The sequence below is a fragment of the Telopea speciosissima genome, chromosome 11 (assembly GCF_018873765.1).
Source record: "Telopea speciosissima isolate NSW1024214 ecotype Mountain lineage chromosome 11, Tspe_v1, whole genome shotgun sequence".
Classification (NCBI taxonomy): domain Eukaryota; kingdom Viridiplantae; phylum Streptophyta; class Magnoliopsida; order Proteales; family Proteaceae; genus Telopea; species Telopea speciosissima.
Genome location: NC_057926.1, coordinates 12,542,672 through 12,562,459, shown reverse-complemented (window position 1 = coordinate 12,562,459; position 19,788 = coordinate 12,542,672). Strand labels below are relative to the sequence as shown.

The 19,788-nt window shown below is 38.8% G+C and overlaps 1 protein-coding gene across 1 annotated transcript in view; it reads right to left on the bottom strand.

The window, feature by feature from the left end:
• Positions 1 to 19,788, bottom strand: part of LOC122646699 (CHD3-type chromatin-remodeling factor PICKLE) — a 154,567-nt gene that overhangs the window by 96,292 nt on the left and 38,487 nt on the right. Inside the window, exons 13-18 of the mRNA XM_043840299.1 lie at positions 4,714 to 4,856; positions 4,466 to 4,569; positions 3,705 to 3,843; positions 3,434 to 3,603; positions 3,276 to 3,342; positions 3,038 to 3,160 (exon numbers count right to left, since the gene is read on the bottom strand). Coding sequence (XP_043696234.1) covers positions 3,038 to 3,160; positions 3,276 to 3,342; positions 3,434 to 3,603; positions 3,705 to 3,843; positions 4,466 to 4,569; positions 4,714 to 4,856 — 746 coding nt within the window. The remainder of the gene's footprint in view (positions 1 to 3,037; positions 3,161 to 3,275; positions 3,343 to 3,433; positions 3,604 to 3,704; positions 3,844 to 4,465; positions 4,570 to 4,713; positions 4,857 to 19,788) is intronic.

Below are 19,788 nucleotides of genomic sequence, written 5' to 3'. Positions count from 1 at the left end.
CCATAGCAATATTTTGACTTGAGCTTAAGTCAAAAAATTAAATGGCAAAATTACTTGTGTGTAAAACACTACTAAACTAGAAACTAAATGAAGTAGCTATACAAATCCTCCTGATAAAACAAGAAATGCGGTATTGCTCCTTCAACTTGTATACACTAAGATTTATAAATTGAAGTCTCCCACATACTTGCATATTAGAAAACTTCACCTCAACTTGGTTCACGGTATCATGGTATCATGCAATCTTAACTTGCTTACTATTGGAATTGTCCACTACCTAAATTCTTAAACCCTTGGCAAGAAGATCTATAAGCTAATCACTCTGCCATACATAAGGAGGATCTAGAAGGCCAAGTATCAATTTTTCCTTGATGAAATGGTGATCAACCTAAACACCCTTCATCGTCTCATGCTCTACTCAATAATGAGTGACACTGATGGCAAGCAAAATAAAACTCTTTCAGAAAAATCTTCAACCACAAAACTGGCACAGTATGTGACATGGACCTGAACTCACCCTCAATTCTTGACCTTGAAACACATAATTATAACAAAAAAAGAAAAAACATGCAGTAGCCTAAAATTGATTTTTCTTTTTATTTTCAAAAACCGGTCTGGCCTAGAGGGCAGGTAAGCCTCAACTTTCAAGAGATGGAGGGAGATTTAGCTTTGGAAACAAAGTGGATGTCATTGAATGGAAGAACTGCAGACCTGATCCAGAGAGCAACATCCTTGTACAATCAAGGGAACATCTCATTCTCATGGGAACCATGATTTACCAACTCCTCACTGATGTGTGGGTTTGATTTTTGAGGATGATATGTCTATTGCTTGGGGTCGGGGTCCTCTTCGTATTGCAGGACAAGTTTCGAGTTTTCAGCAATGGAAGGAGGATTTTAATGTAAATGATTGGAGTAACTTCTTAAAAGTGGTTTGGATCCGATTTCCGGATATGCAGTAGGAGTATTGGCATGAGGAGATTCTCTTTCCATTAGAGAAGGCAGCAGGGAGGCCGATGGCCCTTGATCGACGTACGCAGAGTTTGGCTTTTCAGCAGTTTGCTCACGTGTGCATGGAGTTTGATGACTCTTCCCCTCGGGTGGATGTTGTGCAGGTGGAGAGGGAACAAGAAGGGAGTTCTGATCCTCATTTCTTCAACCCATATATTGTGTATGAGGAACCTTAGAATAGGTGTGCCCGGCGCAGACGCTTTGGACATGCAAGTGAGTGATTCATGCAGGGTGCTGTGGTTGGAGGGTGTAACTGTGGAAGTTGATCGCGGGTGGTGTTAGGCCGGAAAGAAGGGAGGTTGTGTTGCAAGGGAGTTCTGGGGGTTCAATTGAGAAGGAGGTGCATTGGGTTCTGCTGCTTATAAACCCTAATGCTTAATTAAGTTGTTTTACACCTCTACTTTAATTATGTGTTCTAAATATTGTGTGGAACAGCCTAAGGTAGAGCTCACCTATGCCGTAGACTACCAACCTAGAGTCCAAAGTCAAAGTACCATTTTGGGTTTGAGTTTGTAAAAACTAATGTTTCCATTGTGTTTAGAAGGCCTAAAATATGGTGGATGTCAAGTTTCAGGAGCTATCTTGGCCATATGGCCACCGAAACCCACCACCGAGTCAAAACGGGAAAAAATACACCAACTCGCCGAGATCTAGCAGAACTCGGTTTCGTGGCCTGGCGAAACCAGGGGCGAAACCGAGACCTAAAACCTTCGAATTTTATTCAGAATGTCAGGGATAGTAAACATCCTCACCTTTGGGTAATGTGGAAGAATTTTTGTTCGAAATCCTCTGTTATATGTTGGTCGGATCAATATATTATTTTTTCTATGGTGTTAGAGGTGGGGGGGGGAATGTTTTTTACTGCTGTTCATGCAAGTTGGGAGATTTCAATGCAAAGTTGCCTTCTAATGAGAAGAGGGGGCCAGGAGCCTTTAACTTGGATCGGCAGGGGAGTTTGCGGATATGGTTGATGTGCGTTCTCTAATACAATTAAGTTCTTGAGGATGCAAATTCACATGGAATAATCATCGTAGGGTGGGGAATGTGGCGGCAGTTATGGATAGTGGTTTTTGCAACGGGGCTTGGTTGAATTTTTTCCATAGATGTTTTCAAAAGGTTACTTCCACGGACTGGTTCAGATCATGCCTCAATTCTAATCTGTTCAGAAGTGATTCCAAGAGCCATAAATACTCTTTTCCGGTTCAAAACATTCTGGTTAGAGCATGAAGGTTTTAGCAGTGATGTCTTGAGATCCTGGGAGGTTCCAATTATGGGAACTCCTATTTTTTTGGTGGGACCTGGAAATTTGTTGACACTCAACTCTTGTAACGTGTCCCACACTTCGTCTCCTAACAAAAGCTCCTCTTAGTCACTGTTTCATCTCTTCAGACATTAAATTAAAAGAAATACCACCAACTTTGGATCTGCAATTGGCAGATTCTGGATACCAGATCTGAGGAAAATTACCAATACTCTTCCGCAAAGTGTTGTCGTCAATGAATCACTCCCCATCCTCCATAATGTAGTCCTAGATAAATAGGAGATCCACTAGGAGCCAGCACAGCCAGGATCTGTAAGCTGCTGAATCGATGGGGGGCAGATTTGAAGTTTTAGATAAATTTTAGGATTAGGGACATTCTTATATGGTAAAGCTAGGCAGGTGTGGGGGAGTCTAATGAAATAGGTTTTACAAGTTTTGGATGATTAGAAGTAGGTTAGATGGATTTGGGCAGCAACTAGGGTTAGGGTTTTGAAAGGTAGAAGATGATGGAATCTAGGGAAATTACTGCTGCAAAGGAAAGATGTGAAACAGAAAGTTAGTGGGGGGGGGGGGGGGAAGATGAGGGAATCTGCAGAATGCTTTTCTATTTTTTGGAATATCATTATTAATCATCGAACAGAGATCATATATTTTCTAATTTTACTCTGACGAGGGCATGCATTTATAGTTTCTAGATTGCCTTGAAAAGCTCCATCTAATTGAAGAAAAAACAATGTATCTCTTGCAATAAACAGAAAAAGCATACCTGATTGATGTTCTGTGCCTTAAGCCGGCCAACAACAAGATGCTCTAAAACCATTTTTTTCTTGGTCATCTGCATCATCCGTTCTTCAATGGTACCACGTGTTATGAGCCTATAAATCATTACCTACAAAATGTGATTAAAACCACTTAAAGATGGCTCAGATGTCAAACATAAAAACCATTTAACCAACAACCCGTTAATTGTCTTCCTTGCCACTAATTACAGAATAAAATTTTACCTTATTGGTCTGACCAAGCCGATGAGCTCTAGCCATTGCTTGTAAATCAGCATGGGGGTTCCAATCACTGTGCAGGGAAAAGCTAGGTTATAGAATGCAGAACACGGAATATGGGAAAAGAAAATTGATACCACTAATTAAAGAAACCAAAAATGTACCTGTCATAAATTATAACAGTGTCGGCAGTTGCAAGATTAATACCCAAACCCCCAGCTCTTGTAGACAGCAGAAAACAAAATCGCGAAGAATTCTTGGCATTGAACCTATCTATGCGAATTTGTCTATCAGCTCCACCAACTCTTCCATCAATCCGTTCATATTGCCATTTCTTACAAACAAGTGCAATAGAGCATTAGACCAAAGTTCTTAGGGCATAACTGCAATGCTGTCCACCATGTGAAAGAAACCAAACTTGCATCAGAAACATACCTTATACGTACAATAATCTTCTAGCAAGTCCAGCATGTGCTGAAATTGTGTATAAATAAGGACTCTATGCCTTTGTTCTTTGAGCTTCACCATCATCTTGTCCAGTAACTGTAATTTTCCAGAAGAATCTAGCAGCTGCCTGGCGATAGAAAGAAAAGAAACACCGTACAAAAAGAAAAATTCAACAACAACAATAACAACCACTCAGCCTTATCCCAACTAAATGGGGTCAGCTACAAAATGAAAAATTCACTAACAGAAGTTCTAGATCCTGTAATCAGAACTTCACTAAACAATAAATGGAAGTAAGAGAGAGAGGAGAAAAAGGAGATCGAAAGGGAGAGTGCAGACCCCACTCAACCTTCCAACCTTTATTCAATAATCAATATTTATATTAATGAGACAATTACATAAATTCCCCTATCATGGATAGATACACGCTCACACACTACACTTTCACAGAACGATCTCTATAGGGGGGAAAATAAAAGAAAGAAATTTGAGTACCAACTATCAATCATCTAAATAACTTAAAGATTCTTCTCCAAATGCACAGAAAATTACTTTACACGCAAGAATCAAATAGTTAATGATCTCATTCTAGCTCTACAGTTATTTAATTATCCATATTACAATGAGACATGCAAAACAAATCAATTGTTCCTCAATAGATTAGAAGCATGATGATTAAAACCACAAATCCATATAGATCACGAAAAGATGAAGTCAATGTTATCATAAACCAAATAATATGAAATTACCGGTAAGCCTCATCCGAATCCTCTATTTCTGGTTCAACTCCTTCTAACATGTAAGCATGACAGCAAAGCTTGCGAAGTTCCATAACAACATTGATTAGCGAAATCTGGATCAACATAAAGGAAAAACACTCAATTGTGTCAGAAAGCTTGCACGATTTCATTAGCACATTTGCTATGGAATATTGGACGGTCTGAGCAACACTTATCCGTGTTAGAACACAAGAGTCATTAAAATAAGCCAGTAGTACCTGTGCACCACCCTTTCGAGTTAGTATCTGATAGTTACGAGTAAGAATTGCCTTGTAGTATTCTTTCTGCTTGCTACTTAATTCAACTCGTAAAATAAGTTCCTTTTTGGGGGGAAGATCCTTCATGACATCCTTCTTGACTCCTACAGTTGCACTAATAGTAATCAATTAGTCTTCCACCAATCTCAAGAAACTTGAGTAGTTAATAATTAATAATGGGGGAGAGAGAAAGAGAGTTTTGATCCTTTATGATAACCACCACCAAAAAGCCATAGCCAAAAAATAAAAAAAATATACTTACAAACAAAACATTACACTGATAGCTCAATGAAAATGAAGGAAGCAACTTGGCAGGGTGGCCATTCAAACCACAGATTACCTTAACTGTAAAAAGGCACTGTTCCTCCAAACCAGACCTTTGGTTTGAACTACCTAACCAAGCTCAGTTAAGAGTTAAATTTCACAAACTTTGGTGCCAAACCATCAATTTTTTTATATAATATTATAAGAACATCTAATTATTTACCATAGTTGTCAAGGCGGCAAGGCGATCCAAGGCGGTGGAGAGGTGTCTAAGCGCTTAGGTGACAAAGCGCCCGCCAAGGCGTTGTCTAGGCGACCAAGGCGCCCTCAAGTGTTACTTTTTATTTCCCCCCTTTCTAAAATTATTTAGTGTGCTACAATATTTTAGTATGCTACAATTTATACCTTATATAATCAAAAATCAACATTAAGCATCCTCAAGTCATCAAAAATTAACATTAAGCCACATCAAGTCATCAAAAAATAACATTAAGTCACATCAAGTCATCAGAACTATGATCTTATCTATAAGTAATTAAATTGCTCTCGATTTGGCGAGATGTTCTTGTTCTCTAAGAAGTTTGACTAGTCAAATGATTTTAGTTTTACATGAGACTTTTTGTATTAGTTAGAGCACAAAACCAGCTTTCCAACAAATCCAAAAGTGCTTAAATCTGATTTATATTGAAGAAGTTATGTTCCGGTCAAACCTTATTTGGTATCCGCGAATGCGGTCAAAATCACTCATAAAAAATAAAAAAAATTATATATCAAAACAAATGAATATTTTACCGCACTTTTGGTTTTTAGCAATGTTTTACCATATTAAGATTTATAGAATTTTTAGATTTGAGAAAAACCCCAGCATTTGAAAGTTGAAAATTTCACCTACCGCCGACAATCCAGTTTTTGCTCTTGAACTGGGGGGTTGACTTTTTATCCTTTTGGAATTTAATTTTTTAAATATTTTTATTGGATTCAAATAGGGAGGTATTTGCTTATTTAAGATTAATATCTTAAAACATTTACTTAAATGATATTTGGCATAAATAAGGGTCAATACCGGAACCCTGTACCACTAAAAACCAGTGCAAGGCGCCCTGCAATAAGGCGGTTGTCACCAAGGCCCCAACAAAACCGCCTGGACGCCTAGGCGACGCCTTGACAACTTATGTTATTTACACAACGTAAAAATCGTAAACCAGAGGACTTCTGATCACCCTTCCCTTATGTTCAGAGTGGTTTTCAACTCTCAAGGTAAGCGCCCATTCCAATTTGAGAAGTTGTAGCTTGATACACCAGAAGTCGGGGGAGACATCTAAAACCATAGCGATGGTTACCTCTACACGAATATCAAAAGTTAAGGCTCCCAAAAGGAAGCTTACTAAAGGAACAAGTCAAAGAATGGCAGCATGAAACAGGAGAAGCTGCAACATTTAATCTTGATCTTGACAGGGAGGAGGAAGAAGCATTCTAGCTAAAACTGACAAGAGTGCTTGTTTGGAAGCTAAGGAGCTATGTAAAACTCTCACAGAAGGGAAGAAATTTATTGGAGTCATAAAGAGCTGGCTCAAGGTGATAACACCAAACATTTCCATAAAGTTGTTATTAAATACCATATAGATAGGGGAAGCTTAGTACATTGTCTAAGTATGGTTCTACCAGAGATATAAGTCCCAGCTCCACCATTGCACCCAGTCGACCATGATCATCAACATTGGCTCCTCTAACCAGCCCAGACCATAGTTGTCAAGGCGTCACCTAGGCGCCGCTTAGGTGTCCAGGTGGATTTCTAGGGGCCTAGGCGGCTGCCGCCCTATTGTAGGACGCCTAACATTGGTTTAATTGGCATCGAACCAGGTTCTGGCACTTATTTATGCCAAAGTAAATGGTTTTATATTTTTTATTTATCGAACTAGGTTCTGGCACTTATTTATGCCAAAGTAAATGGTTTTATATTTTTTATTTCATTTACTTAAGATATTATTCATAAATAAGAAATTACCCCCTATTTGAATCCAAAAGAATAGTTAAAAAAATCAAATTCCAAAAGGATAAAAAGTCACCCCCCCAGTTCAAGAGCAAAAATTGGATTTTTGGCGGTAGGTGAAATTTTTAACTTTCTAATGTTGGGGTTTTTCTCAAATCTAAAATTACCATAAATCTTAATATGGTAAAACATTGCAAAAAAAAAAAGTGCGGTAAAATATTCATTTGTTTTGATATCTAATAAAATATTTTTATCCAGAACGATTTTGGCAACATTCGTGCACACCAAATAAGGTTTGACTGGAACATAACTCCTTCAATATAAATCAGATTTGAGCAATCTTGGATTTGTTGGAAAGCTGGTTTTGTGCTCTACCTAATACAAAAAGTCTCATGTAAAAATAAAATCATTTGATCACTCAAATTTCTTAGAGAACAAGAACATTTCTCTAAATCGAGAGCAGGTTAATTACTTATTGATAACATCATATTTTCTAAGAACAGTATTAACCAAATGTGAGACTAGGTATACCTGAAAATGACCAATTCCAAGAACATATAAAACAAATGTGTGTTTTGATTGTTTCACACACATAACCGATATATTAAAAAAATAATACTGGAGCGCAATTTAGGCCGCTTAGGAACCGCCTAAGCGCTTAGGGAGGACCTCGAATGCCCTGGATCCCTAACACCTTGACAACTATGGTCCATAGTACTGTAAGGAGTTAAAAATTCACTAAAAGGAGAGTAAAATTAGGATGTTGGGTGTAGAAATTTTCCGCCTCTCTTTTTTTACCAGCTTATGATGAATAGCTATAGGGTACTCATCAAACAGATTTGGAAACACTGAAGAATCTGCCTCCATAACAGTGCCTTCTACCTCATCTCAGCGGGAACACCACTCTCCCAGTGATCGCAGAGATCAAATGGGAATGTCCAAAGTTCCACCCCTCTGTAGTCAAATTTGGACTACAAACAATTCAGGGAGAGAGGAAGAGTGCTTTTGTCAAATAGTTCGTTCGATTTCAACGTAACCAGGGATTTGTCAGATTTGATTTTGATTGGCACAAGGAACCGCTCTCCCCATCACCGAAGGCACAGAAAAAAAAAAAAAAGAGTAAAGAATAAAAAAAAGGGTCAGAGTTTTGTTGCAACGATTCCTCTCCCCATCACCGAAGGCGCAGCGACCTCTGATATATCGATGAAGGTACAGGTAGCATCCAACTCCCTCACCCAGTGAACTCCCTCCCCATCCCCCAATGCTCTCACCCACAGAGATCTCCCCACCCTAGACTCTATCTGCCCAATGTTCGACTCTCTCGCCCCAGTGATCTCTCTCCCCATCCCCCGACTCTCTTGCTTCCCTTCCACATCACAGCAAGTGCAGTGATCCCTCCCCCAACCCCATTACCGAAAGTATAGCAACCACCCCTAACCTCATTACCGAAGGCACAAACAAACAAACAAAAAAAACCGTGAACCAACCATGCAACGGTAGGATTTCCGACTGCCTTACCCATCCTTGATCATCTCCCACCCCCAATCCCAACCCTACGCTCATCCCTCCCGGCCCCAGCCCCAACCTTACTCCCTCTTTCCATCCCTAACCTCGCAATCCCAAGAACGCCTGTGGCCTAAGGCCAGCACAGCCTCAAGGCTCTACTGTCCACGGCAGTATTTGTAGGCGTTCGGATACATCACTGCAGTAAGATTCTATAGGCACATCTTGGTGGAGATTGGCCAGTTTCCCCTTGTCTCTCTGGTAAAATCTTCCTCGGCTCAGTTTGGTAGGAACCCTGGTTCAATTGTTGTTGCTAGTTGTGTATGTATCCCCACCCCCCCTCCTTCCTTCTTGTTTGTTGTGTATGTTGTACCTCCTTTAATGTGTCGCTGCTTGCATCTAGCTGCTTATGGAGTTACATGTGGGAAGTCTTGAGATAATTATTCCTTTTTAATGAACTCTCACTACTTTTCTTTGCCTAATCCGTTTTGCTTTGTTTGATCCACTGTATCATAGGTCTCAAAGTACATATATTAAACTAATGTAGTCCTAGATTTGAATTATCAAACTACGAGCCAATAACCAGGATCTGAACTGAATATATAGTTCGGTTCAAAATAGGTGATTTTGCTCAAATTACGGTTAGGGTTTAGTGGGGTCTAAGGTTTGATGGTTGGGTTAGGTCAAGTTGATGTTGGGGAGTCTTCCACTAAAGGTTACGTTAAGAATTAATGGATGGAAGGGTGCCGGAATGAATCGGCAGCAAGGGAATATGGTTAGAGTTAGGGTTTGGGTTTTATAAAGAGAGAGATTTGGAATTTCTAGGGTTTGGTTGTTTAGAGGATTAGAAGAAGAATGGCTAGGGTTAGGGATGATTCAAACTTACTGTTGTTAAAGAAGTACTAGGGCAGCAGTTTGTTTGATTGAAGTTCCTTGAAGAACACCAATGGAGAACATGGAGAGCTTGAACGAACCACCCGGGCTTCACACTGCACGGTGTCGATTGGATCAAACACCAATCCAACCAGCCTTGATCAAACCATAGTTATCAAGGCGTCGCCATGGCGTCCAGGCGGTTTCACAAGGCCAAGGCGATAGGACGCCTTATGGTACGTCGCAAAATCGAGCGCCAGGGTCTCCAAGGAGTCGCCTTAGGACGCCTATGCTTCTGGGCGGTCGCCTGATGTCTTTTTTCAAAAAATATTTCTGTTTTTGAATTTTTTTTATGTAATTTAAGATATTCTGATTGACATAATTTCATTGCTGTTATGGTTTTGGTTTCATGCTCTAAGAAGCATGGAATCATATGCTAAAAAAAGAAGAAAAAAAAAAAAACCTAAATCGATTGAACTCACCATCTCACGACTCTCACCCCTAACCCATTTGACCAAAAAGGCAAAAAAGAAGAGGACTGAGAAAGAGAAGCAGCAGTGACTTCCGACACCGACTCTGTCAGACCTCACTCCTCAGTCCCTCTCAGTCTCAGTGCCCATCCTCCACCGGCGTCCGGCGAGATCTCCAGCGGCAGCCTTGTAAGTATTGTTCTTTTTTTTTTTCCTTTTTCCCTTCTAAAATCTAAACCCCTTCTAAGTTCTAACCTCTACTGTTCTTCTTCTTCTTCTCTTCTCCAGCCTCAACCTCCACCGGTGACATCTCCAACTTCCACCGGCGTCCAGCAACATCTCCAGCCTTAAAGGTAAGTCCGTAAGTCATCTCCTGCTTTTCTTCTTCTTCTCTTCTATTTTTCGTTTTTTTTTCTTATGCTGCTGCTGTTCCATGTCCCCCTTCTCCCTGGCAGTGGTGATTTACTCCATCTTCCTCCGCCTCTTCTGACTCCGATTAATATTCCTCCGGCTACCCCAACTCCAGCAAGCAGCAAGGTGAGTAAATAGTGTTTTTTCTGTGTTTTTTTTTTTTCTTTTTTCCTTTTAAACTCTAAACCTCTATCTTCTATTCTTCTAAAGTCTAAAGACTCTAAACCCTTTCTCTAACCATCTCCAGCTTCCACCCCCAGTCCAACAGTCCCCCACCGGCGACATCTCCAGCTTCCACGGTAAGAGTTGTGCCATTTTTTTTTTCTTTTCTTCTTCTAAAATCTAAAGTCTAAACCCTGTTCTTCTAAGTTCTAACCTTCTGTGACTCTGTGTTTCTTCCTTTTGGCAGCATTGGCCTCTTACATCTTCCGGCACCGATTGTCTTCCTTTACTCCAGCATTCCAGAAGCATCTTCCAGCCAGCAGTAACAGTAAGTGTCTGTTTTTCTTCCGGTCTCAGTTCTTCACTTCTTCTCTTCCTCATTAGTCTAACTCTAAATCTCTAATCTGTGATCACTTCCAAATTTCATTTTTTCCTGATTTTCTTTTCATTTTTTATGCTTCAATGCTTAGAGTTTCAAATTTCAGCAATGGACTAGCAAACAGCCAAACACTTCAATTCTCTATTTTTATTCTCTCTTCTTCAGTTCTTCTCCTCTTCCACTTCGGTTCTTTTTTCAATTTTTTTTTAAAGCTTCCATGATTGATTGATTCTATCATTGGCTCATTGCTGAATGCTGATTTACTGATTTTAGTATTTTACTCTATTGTGAATCTGTGATAGTTTGATTACACTTTCTTTTGTTATGTTGTTTTTTTCTTTACTTTTTAAGTTTTTATACACTTCAATTCTCTATATTTTTTATTTTTTTCTATTTTTTGTCATTGTAGACAACTAAACATCAGACAAAGGGAGTACAATGGCCAATGTTGATGGTAGTAGTGGGGCTGAAAATATAAGTACAGCGGGGTCAGGGATTGATCTAAGCAAGGATCCAAAAAGAAAGGCTAAGTCTAATGATCCGGGGTGAAAGTATGGATACTGGCCTAATTTAGAAGACAAAAATTGTGTCAAGTGTATCCTTTGTGGGGTGGACACCAAGGGAGGAATAAAAAGATTGAAGCAACACTTGATTGGTGGCTATGGAGATGTAGCCAAGTGCTCAAAGACAACTGCAGAAATTGCTAAAGAGATGAGAAAAGCGATCTTGAAAAACAAGAAGAGGAGGATGGAAAATTTGGATGATTTGGATGTCGGCGGTGGAGATTCACCTGTTAAAGGGTCGAAGAAGGGCATATAGAGTCCGATTTGGGGGGTGGGGGCTCAAGCCTTATTCCAAGCTCTGGAACAACTTCAAACAAAAAAAGTTGTCATTCAGACGATAGTCAAACAACAAGTAAGGGGTCCCATGGATGCTCATGTAAAGAAGCGGACTCCTGAAGTGGTTGTTGCAGAGAGGCACGGTAAAAGTCCCCAACAGACTACAATGGAGAACCATATGAGATCAGAGGAGGAAAGAGATAAACTTCATTCTTACTTTGCAAGGTGGGCTTTTGAAAGCGGCGTTCCATTCAATTCATTGAAGCTAAGGAGCTTCGAGGAGTTGGTTAAGGCAATTGGACAATATGGGTCAGGTTTCAAGCCCCCTTCATTTCATGGTTATAGGGTTCCTCTATTGAAGTCTGAGAAGGAGAAAGTTGATGAAATAAAAAAGAAACATAAAATCTCTTGGAGAAAAGGGTGCACTCTCATGTCTGATGGGTGGACAGACAGGAAAGCAGGCACTTGATTAATTTTCTTGTCAACTGTACGGAAGGAACTTTTTTTTTGGGGTCTGTGGATGCATCAAGTCAAATACAAGATGCAAAAATGTTATTTGACCTCCTTGATAGTAAGATTGAGGAGATTGGAGAGGAGAATGTGGTTCAAGTGGTCACTGATAATGCTTCCAATTATGTTGCTGCTGGAAGGTTATTAATGGAGAAAAGAAAGAAGTTGTTTTGGACTCCATGTGCAGCTCATTGCCTAGACCTTATGATGGAGGAGATGGGCAATATAAAAATATACAACTCTGTGATTTTGACGGGAAGAAAAATTACTACCTTCATCTATAGGCATGCTCGCCTTCTTGAAGCTATGAGGGTACAAACATAAGGAGCAGACTTAGTAAGGGCTGGAGTAACCAGATTTGCATCTTCATTTTTAACACTTCAGAGCTTATTGAAGCATAAGGATGCTTTGAGGAGATTATTTCTTTCTGACCATTGGGAGCATTCTAAGTTGTCACATACAGAGGCAGGGAAGCAAATTGTTGAAATAGTTATTTCCACACCTTTCTGGAATGGTGTGCAGGATTGTTTGAGAGCATCATTGCCTTTTCTTCAAGTATTGAGGATAGTAGATGGAGATGAGAGGCCTGCATTGCCTGAAGTATATATTGCAATGGAAGAAGATTGTAAAGATTATTGATAGGCGTTGGACAAGTCAGATGGAGTGACCAATATATTTGGCAGCATTTCTCCTCAATCCTAGCAAGTACTTTAAAGCAATTGAGATGGAATCAGATGAATCTTTAGCCAACTCTTTGATGCATAAAGCAAATGATGCCTTTAATGATATTCTAGCAAGGATGGTGCCTGATACAACCTTGCAAGACAAGATCAGTGAACAATCTGCTGCTTATACTGGAACTAGAGGATCTTTTGCAAAGGAGATGGCTATTAGATAAAGGGACAAGTTGAATCCAAGTAAGTATTTTTCCTTTTAATTTATATTGTTTAGTTGTTTCACTTGTTTGTACTTTGTATTGTACGTTGATTTTAATTTAAACTATATTTTTTCTTATATATATTATATATATTTATAGTTGTTTGGTGGGAAAAACATGGAAGCTCTACACCTGAGCTTACAAAGCTTGCAAGGCGCTTACTTGGTCTTTGTTGTTCATCTTCTGGTTGTGAGCGCAATTGGAGCATATTTGAGTTTGTAAGTAACTGAGTATTTCAGTACTTAGTTAATATTATTTTTATTTTTTGTTTTTTGTGTGGTTTTATGAAAGAATGACTTAAAGAATAAAAAGTAATATTTTCATATTGTTTATTTGTTCTTCAGATTCACACCAAGAAGAGGAATAGGTTAGAGCATCAACGTTTAAATGATCTTGTCTACATCCAGTATAACCATCGTCTTCAAGTAAGGTTCCAAGAAAGAAAGGAACAAAGCACAAATTATGATCCACAGGAGCTTGATGAGCTAGATTGGAGTAGTAAGTGGATAACTGGGGCATCAGATGATGAATTAGTTCATCCTGGGGATGATCTCACTTGGAGAACTATATCAGCAATAACTAGGGCATCTTCCTCGTTTTATGGCACCAATAGAGCTAGGAGGTCTGGACCATCAACCAGTGGAGTAGTTCCACCCGTTGCCTCTTCTTATTCACGGCGTGGTAGGGGAAGGGTTGAGGAGTTTTCAAATGAAGAACTGGAATTCGGGTTGGAGTTGAATGAACAAGATCTACGTGATGATGAAGATGTTGAGGATGATTTTGGTATAGAAAGTAATGATGTGGACAAGCAATAGAAGGAAGAAGATTTAAATATACTTAATTGGGATTAAAATTTGAAGTTGTGAAGTACTTACCGAACAATTTGTTTTGGATTTTGGATGGTTTTGTTTTTTAGACTTTTCTTCACTTTAAGTATTTGAATGTTTAAGCTTTAATGATTACTTAATTTTGGCATTTTACTATTTTAGGTTATGTTATGTTTTCTTTTATTGAGTATTGACTAACAGGGTCACATAAGTAGAAATATAGTGGATAACCTTAGGGCCTGCTGCCTAGGCACTCATTTTGGCATCACAGAGGTAAGTATACTAATTTACCAACCCTTTATTCTTCATATTTAATAATTTATAATATTGTTTCATATTTATATTTCATATGCTATATTGCATTATTGCTATGATAATATGATGAACTTAGTTTGTTAATTTATTTTTTGATGAATATCTTGCATTGGTTTGACTCTTTAATATTTATTTGGCAAAGAAGTAGAATTATATAATATTTAATATGCAATTTGTGCCAAATAAAATGGTTATATAATAAAACAGAACACCAGAACGCCTTGTACACCAAGGCGCCGCCTTGCGGTCGCCCTATCGCCAAGGCGCTTAGGAAGGCCCTCAAACGCCGTGGTTGCCTTGCCGCCTTGACAACTATGGATCAAACACAAGACAAAAATCTTCAATGGAGAAAAAGAGCAGCAAAAAAGCTTGTCATAATCAAAATTTGTGTCTATGAAAAAGACTCAAAAATAGACTCCACTAAAATGGAAAGGCCTAACCCAATCCTTAACCTAATAGGTAACCTAAACTGACTAGGAAACTGAAATACTAAAGGAAATAGACTCAAAATATGGCTGGACTAATAGAGTCCTAATCCAACCAACTGACATAATAATTAAATAGTCACATGACCACTTAACCAAGTCACATGGTCACTTAAGTGATCACATGACCACAAACCAAATAAAAGAAATCTACTAACTAACCCCGTGTATAACCTTATTACCCATAGTTTAGACCCATAAAAGTAGCCTATTACATTGAAAAACTCATAGGATCAAAGGCCCAAAATGTATATAATCCAACCCTAGACTTATTCCGAAGCAAAGAAGCCCAGTTTGATGATAAATCTTCAGCATAAACTTTCATGTGGATACGTATCCTATATGTTTGCCTGAGTTGTCAGACCTTTTCTGATTTCCTGGCAACTATGCACCATGTTATGTGCCCTATATCAAGTGTAGAGATTGTTTGTTTAATGCATTAGGTACCTAGTTCATTATATTCTATCCTCTGTATATTTATATTTATATTTTTGTACGGTAGGTATGCAGCCTGCACCTTATTATATTCAGCCAATCACCTTTTGCATGGATCCTACTTCATGAGTACATCACTATTTTAGTATCATGTCCTATCGACCTTTTTCCTAGGGCATCCACTATAAGCGACACGGCCAGATGTGATGACAAATAGGCAAGGGCTCTCGCACAGTGGACAAGTGCAAGTTAAGAATCCAGTCCAAAAGCGTAGGATTAGATTAGCATCTTAGAACAGCAGATTCTTAACGGGTAAGACTCTAGAGTTGATAGATGTTATGAGGAGAAGAAGGATTAATATTGTATGTATTCAAGAGATAAGATGGAGGGGTAAAAAGGCTGAGGTGTACGATGACTTTAAATTTTGTATACAAGAGATTAAAGTAATAGAGGTGCAGTGGCGATAGTAGTGGGCAAAGATCTAAAGAATGATGTGGTGAATGTTAACAGAGTTGGAAATAGGATTATATCTATCAAGCTTCTGTTGGAGAAAGAGATTGTCAGTATAACTAGCACCTAAACACCACAAGTAGGATTGGATGAAAGTAGTAAGATACAATTTTGAGAATGGATGGATTAGTACAAGGTTTTAGCCAGGGAGAAAAGATTATTATAGAGGGTGACCTGAATGGACATGTTGGGAGAGATCGTAGAGGCTATGAAGGTGTACATGGAGGCTATGGGTTTGGAGAAAGGAATGAGGAGGGAGTCTCAATTTTAGACTTTGCAGTAGCTTATGATTTATCTATTATGAACATTTTTTTCAAAGACGGAGCATTTAGTTACGTACAAAAGTGGGCATCATATCAGCCAAACAGATTTCTTTCTAACAAGAAGGTCTGACAAATTGTTTTGTAAGAGCTATAAGGTTATTATACCTGGGGAGCGCCGAACCACTCAACATAGAATGGTGTTCCTAGATATGTGCCTAATTACGCAAAAAAGTAAGATAAGAGAACCTATTTGCCCTAAGATAAAGGTGGTAGAGACTAGAGATTAAACGGGGAGTCCTTGAATTCATTTATTGATAAAATGGTTAAACAAGGAAAGTGGGACTTTGTGGGAGATACTAATACGATATGGGATGAGATGACAGCTTATATTAAGAAGGTTGCTGAAGAGGTTCTAAGGGAATCAAAAGGTATAAGTCATGCCCTTAGGGTGACTTGGTGGTGGGATTATGAGGTCCAAGCAGCCATTTAAGACTAAGAAAACTAGTTTTAAGACATGGCAAAGGACTAAAGAGATGGAGGAATCTAGAAAGATATATATTTGCCAGAAACGAAACTCAGAAGATTGTGGGAAGAGCAAGGGCAAAGAAATATGAAGATCTTTATAATAATCTAAACATAAAGGAAGGGGGGAAAGCTATATATAAGATGGCTAAAATAAGAGAAAGGAAGAGCATAGATCTCAACCATGTTAAATGTATTAAAAGCGAGGATGGTGGAGTACTAATAAGGGATGAGGACATTGAGGAGAGGTGGAAAGAGTACTTTATGGCCTCTTAATGAAACTTCTCGTAGTAAGGCTCCAGGAGGATACATTACTCATCTTAACACCGCATGACGTAAATATATACGCAAAATTAGGATGTCTACCTATAAAGGTGTGGACTATGGAAGAGCGTAGAAATTTGTGGTTTATCTTGGCTAACCAAATTGTTTAATAAGATTATGACCACAAAGAAAATTTCAAATGAACGAAGGAGAAGCATTGCAGTTCCCCCCGATTTACAAAAATAAAGTTGATATTCAGAGCTGCAATAACTATGGAGGCATAAAATTAATGAGTCACAGGTTGAAGTTACGGGAAGGGTTATTGAAACCCACTTGAGAAAGGAAACTACTACTTTGGAGAACCAATTTGGTTTTATGCCAGGAAGATCCACGATGGAAGCTATTTTCTTACTTAGGAAACTTATGGAAAGATGTAGAGAATGCAAGAGAGATCTCCATTAGGTCTTTATTGACCTAGAAAAAACCTACAACAGAGTCCCAAGAGAGTTTAATGTAGCTCTAGATAGGAGCATAGTACTAAATCTCACGAAATCTCGGTCGAGATCTCGAATATTTCGAGTATCTCGACCTGACCGAAACATAACACAAGCTTGAATCAAAAAAATGCAAAAACTCTGTCGAAATTTTGACCATCTCACGATATCTCGAGACAAAATCAAAATCTCGCGAGATATCGAGATTCTTTTTTCAAAAGTAGCTTTATAAATACCAAAACTCGTTAGTCTCGGTCGAAATTTCGGTCGAGACTTAACATGCTCTGGTTTTCTTGGGTTTTTTTCTCCTCGTTAGTCTCGGTCGTTTCTTCTCCCATACTATGACGTGGCATTCATTTGTCCTACAGTCGGAGAACAATGCACGTAGGCTCCATCGGACTATGAGTGGGGTCGATCCTGGACGTCGGAGTAATTATTATTAGAATATTTATAAACATTTGAGTCACTAGATGACTACTTGACTTGTATTGGACTATTGGGGATATTGTCATATTGATATCATCTTCTTAACTTGTTATTTACTTATTGTACATAATATTATGACTTAAGTTATGACTTATGAGTCATTCACTTTATGTTTCCAACTTCCAAGTCAATTTACTTGTTTAAATTGCTTATTAATCATTAATTTATTATGTCCTCTAGTACTTAAGTCTTAAACAATGTGTATGTGTAATTAACTAAGTTATACATTAGGATTCGACCGTACATTGCCAATCAATGGTGCAAATTCAAAACACCACTTTGGGTGACTATTTTTGCAATTCGAACATTTAAATGTGTTTATATAGCCTAAAATAGGGTTTCCATGAAGTTTCAGACCTTAACTTGGCCTAAAACCCACCAAAATGGCCTACTGAAACATAATAGAAAAATGCAAAATTTCGACCGATATATCCGATACTTCGGATATTTCGGTCAGCCTGAAACACCGAAACGAAACAAATTTTCGAACTATGGATAGGAGAAGATCCTACTAGCGGCCAAGCAACAGGATCAAAAGGAGGTTGCTGGTTCGAATGGGTAGAATTGGATAATTTAGGGCAGAATTAGGGTTAGGTCAATGAGAATGGAGCTAAATCTTATATGGTAATGATAGGCAGGTTTTAGGGAGGTTAATAAGCTAGGTTTGATTAGATTCAGAAAAGGATTTGAAATTTCAGAAATTAGGGTTAGGGTTTCGGGTTTTTGAGAAATAGGAAAACAATCAGAACTAGGGTTTAAAAGGGGATTTTGGGGCAAGGCTTTGGATCGAATGTAGAGGACAGTGGGAGGCAGGTTCGAACCAAATTTGGTTGGATTTGAGTGGTTGGAAGTAATGGTTCTGGAATTTAGGGTTTTTGGGGAATTAATGAATGACGGGGAATTAGGGTTTTGAGCGGAGACTGGGACTAGGGTTCTGATCGAGTGGAATGGTTAATGAGTAGGAGCTTTGGTTGAAACTTGATGGTAAACTAACAGGGGAATTGGCCTGGACAGAATTATGAATGCTAGGGTGATGCAGACCCTAGGCTCCTTGAATTGAAGAAGCCACCCTAAGCCTAGGGTTTTAGTAGGAGTCTTAGTTTAGTTTATTTCAGTTCTATACTTAGTTTTTATTTTGTGTTTTTAATTGAACCGGTTTAAATTGGTTGCACCCAATTGGTTCAATTGGTCTAATTTAAGTGAAATGCTCCTATTGGCTAAGAGGTGCTCATATCCTATTGGCTAGTAGGGAATCTTCTTTTATTCAAAGTAGTTTAAGTTGTTTTAAGTCATTAGGGTCAATTGAGTCTTTTATACCTTTTAAATTGTTTTAAATCACTTATTGTACCTCTCCACAATTTTGGATGGAGATTAGAGTTGTAATAGTTTTAGGAATTAGGCCTTTGGCCTCCTCTTTAATAATAGATCGTGGGAGAGGCTCCCCCACCAATTCATGTTTTAAAAAATCGAGCTTTTTGCTGTTGGCCTTTGCTGCTGCTGCTTCTCTCTTCAGAGACTGTCTTGTGAGTCATATCAAGACCCCTTGTGAGTCATATCAAGGGTGAGGGCTGGTGGATTCCTCCTTCTTCTTCTTCAATCAAGTTTCTCCAAGTTATTGTTGTTGCAGATCTGCAAATCCAGCAAGTGTTTACAGTTTCTGCAAGTTTCCTTCTTCTTCTCCATCCAACCTAACCCTGATCGATCCCCCTTAAACCTTAATTATTTTAAACCCCAGTTATCCTGTCCAGCCCCTTCCCACCATCAGATCTGTTCCAATTTTACACCATAGTTCCAGCAGGCCATTTCCTTCACTCGATCCCCATTCTGCCCCCATTCCAACAGCTAACCCTAATCCCCCTCTTCCCCATTAAAACCTAAAACCTCTAAAATCTGTCCAGATCTAACCTACCATCCAAACCACACCAAACTTCAACCGAACCACCCTCTCCATACCAGTGACACTCGACCAGAACCCTTGACCTAATTCCCCCTAAAAACCCTAAATCTCATCATCCCCTTCATTCCCAAAACCCGAAACCCTAAACCTAAAATTTCTGAAATTTAAAAACTTATTCAAATCTAACCAAACCTAGTTCA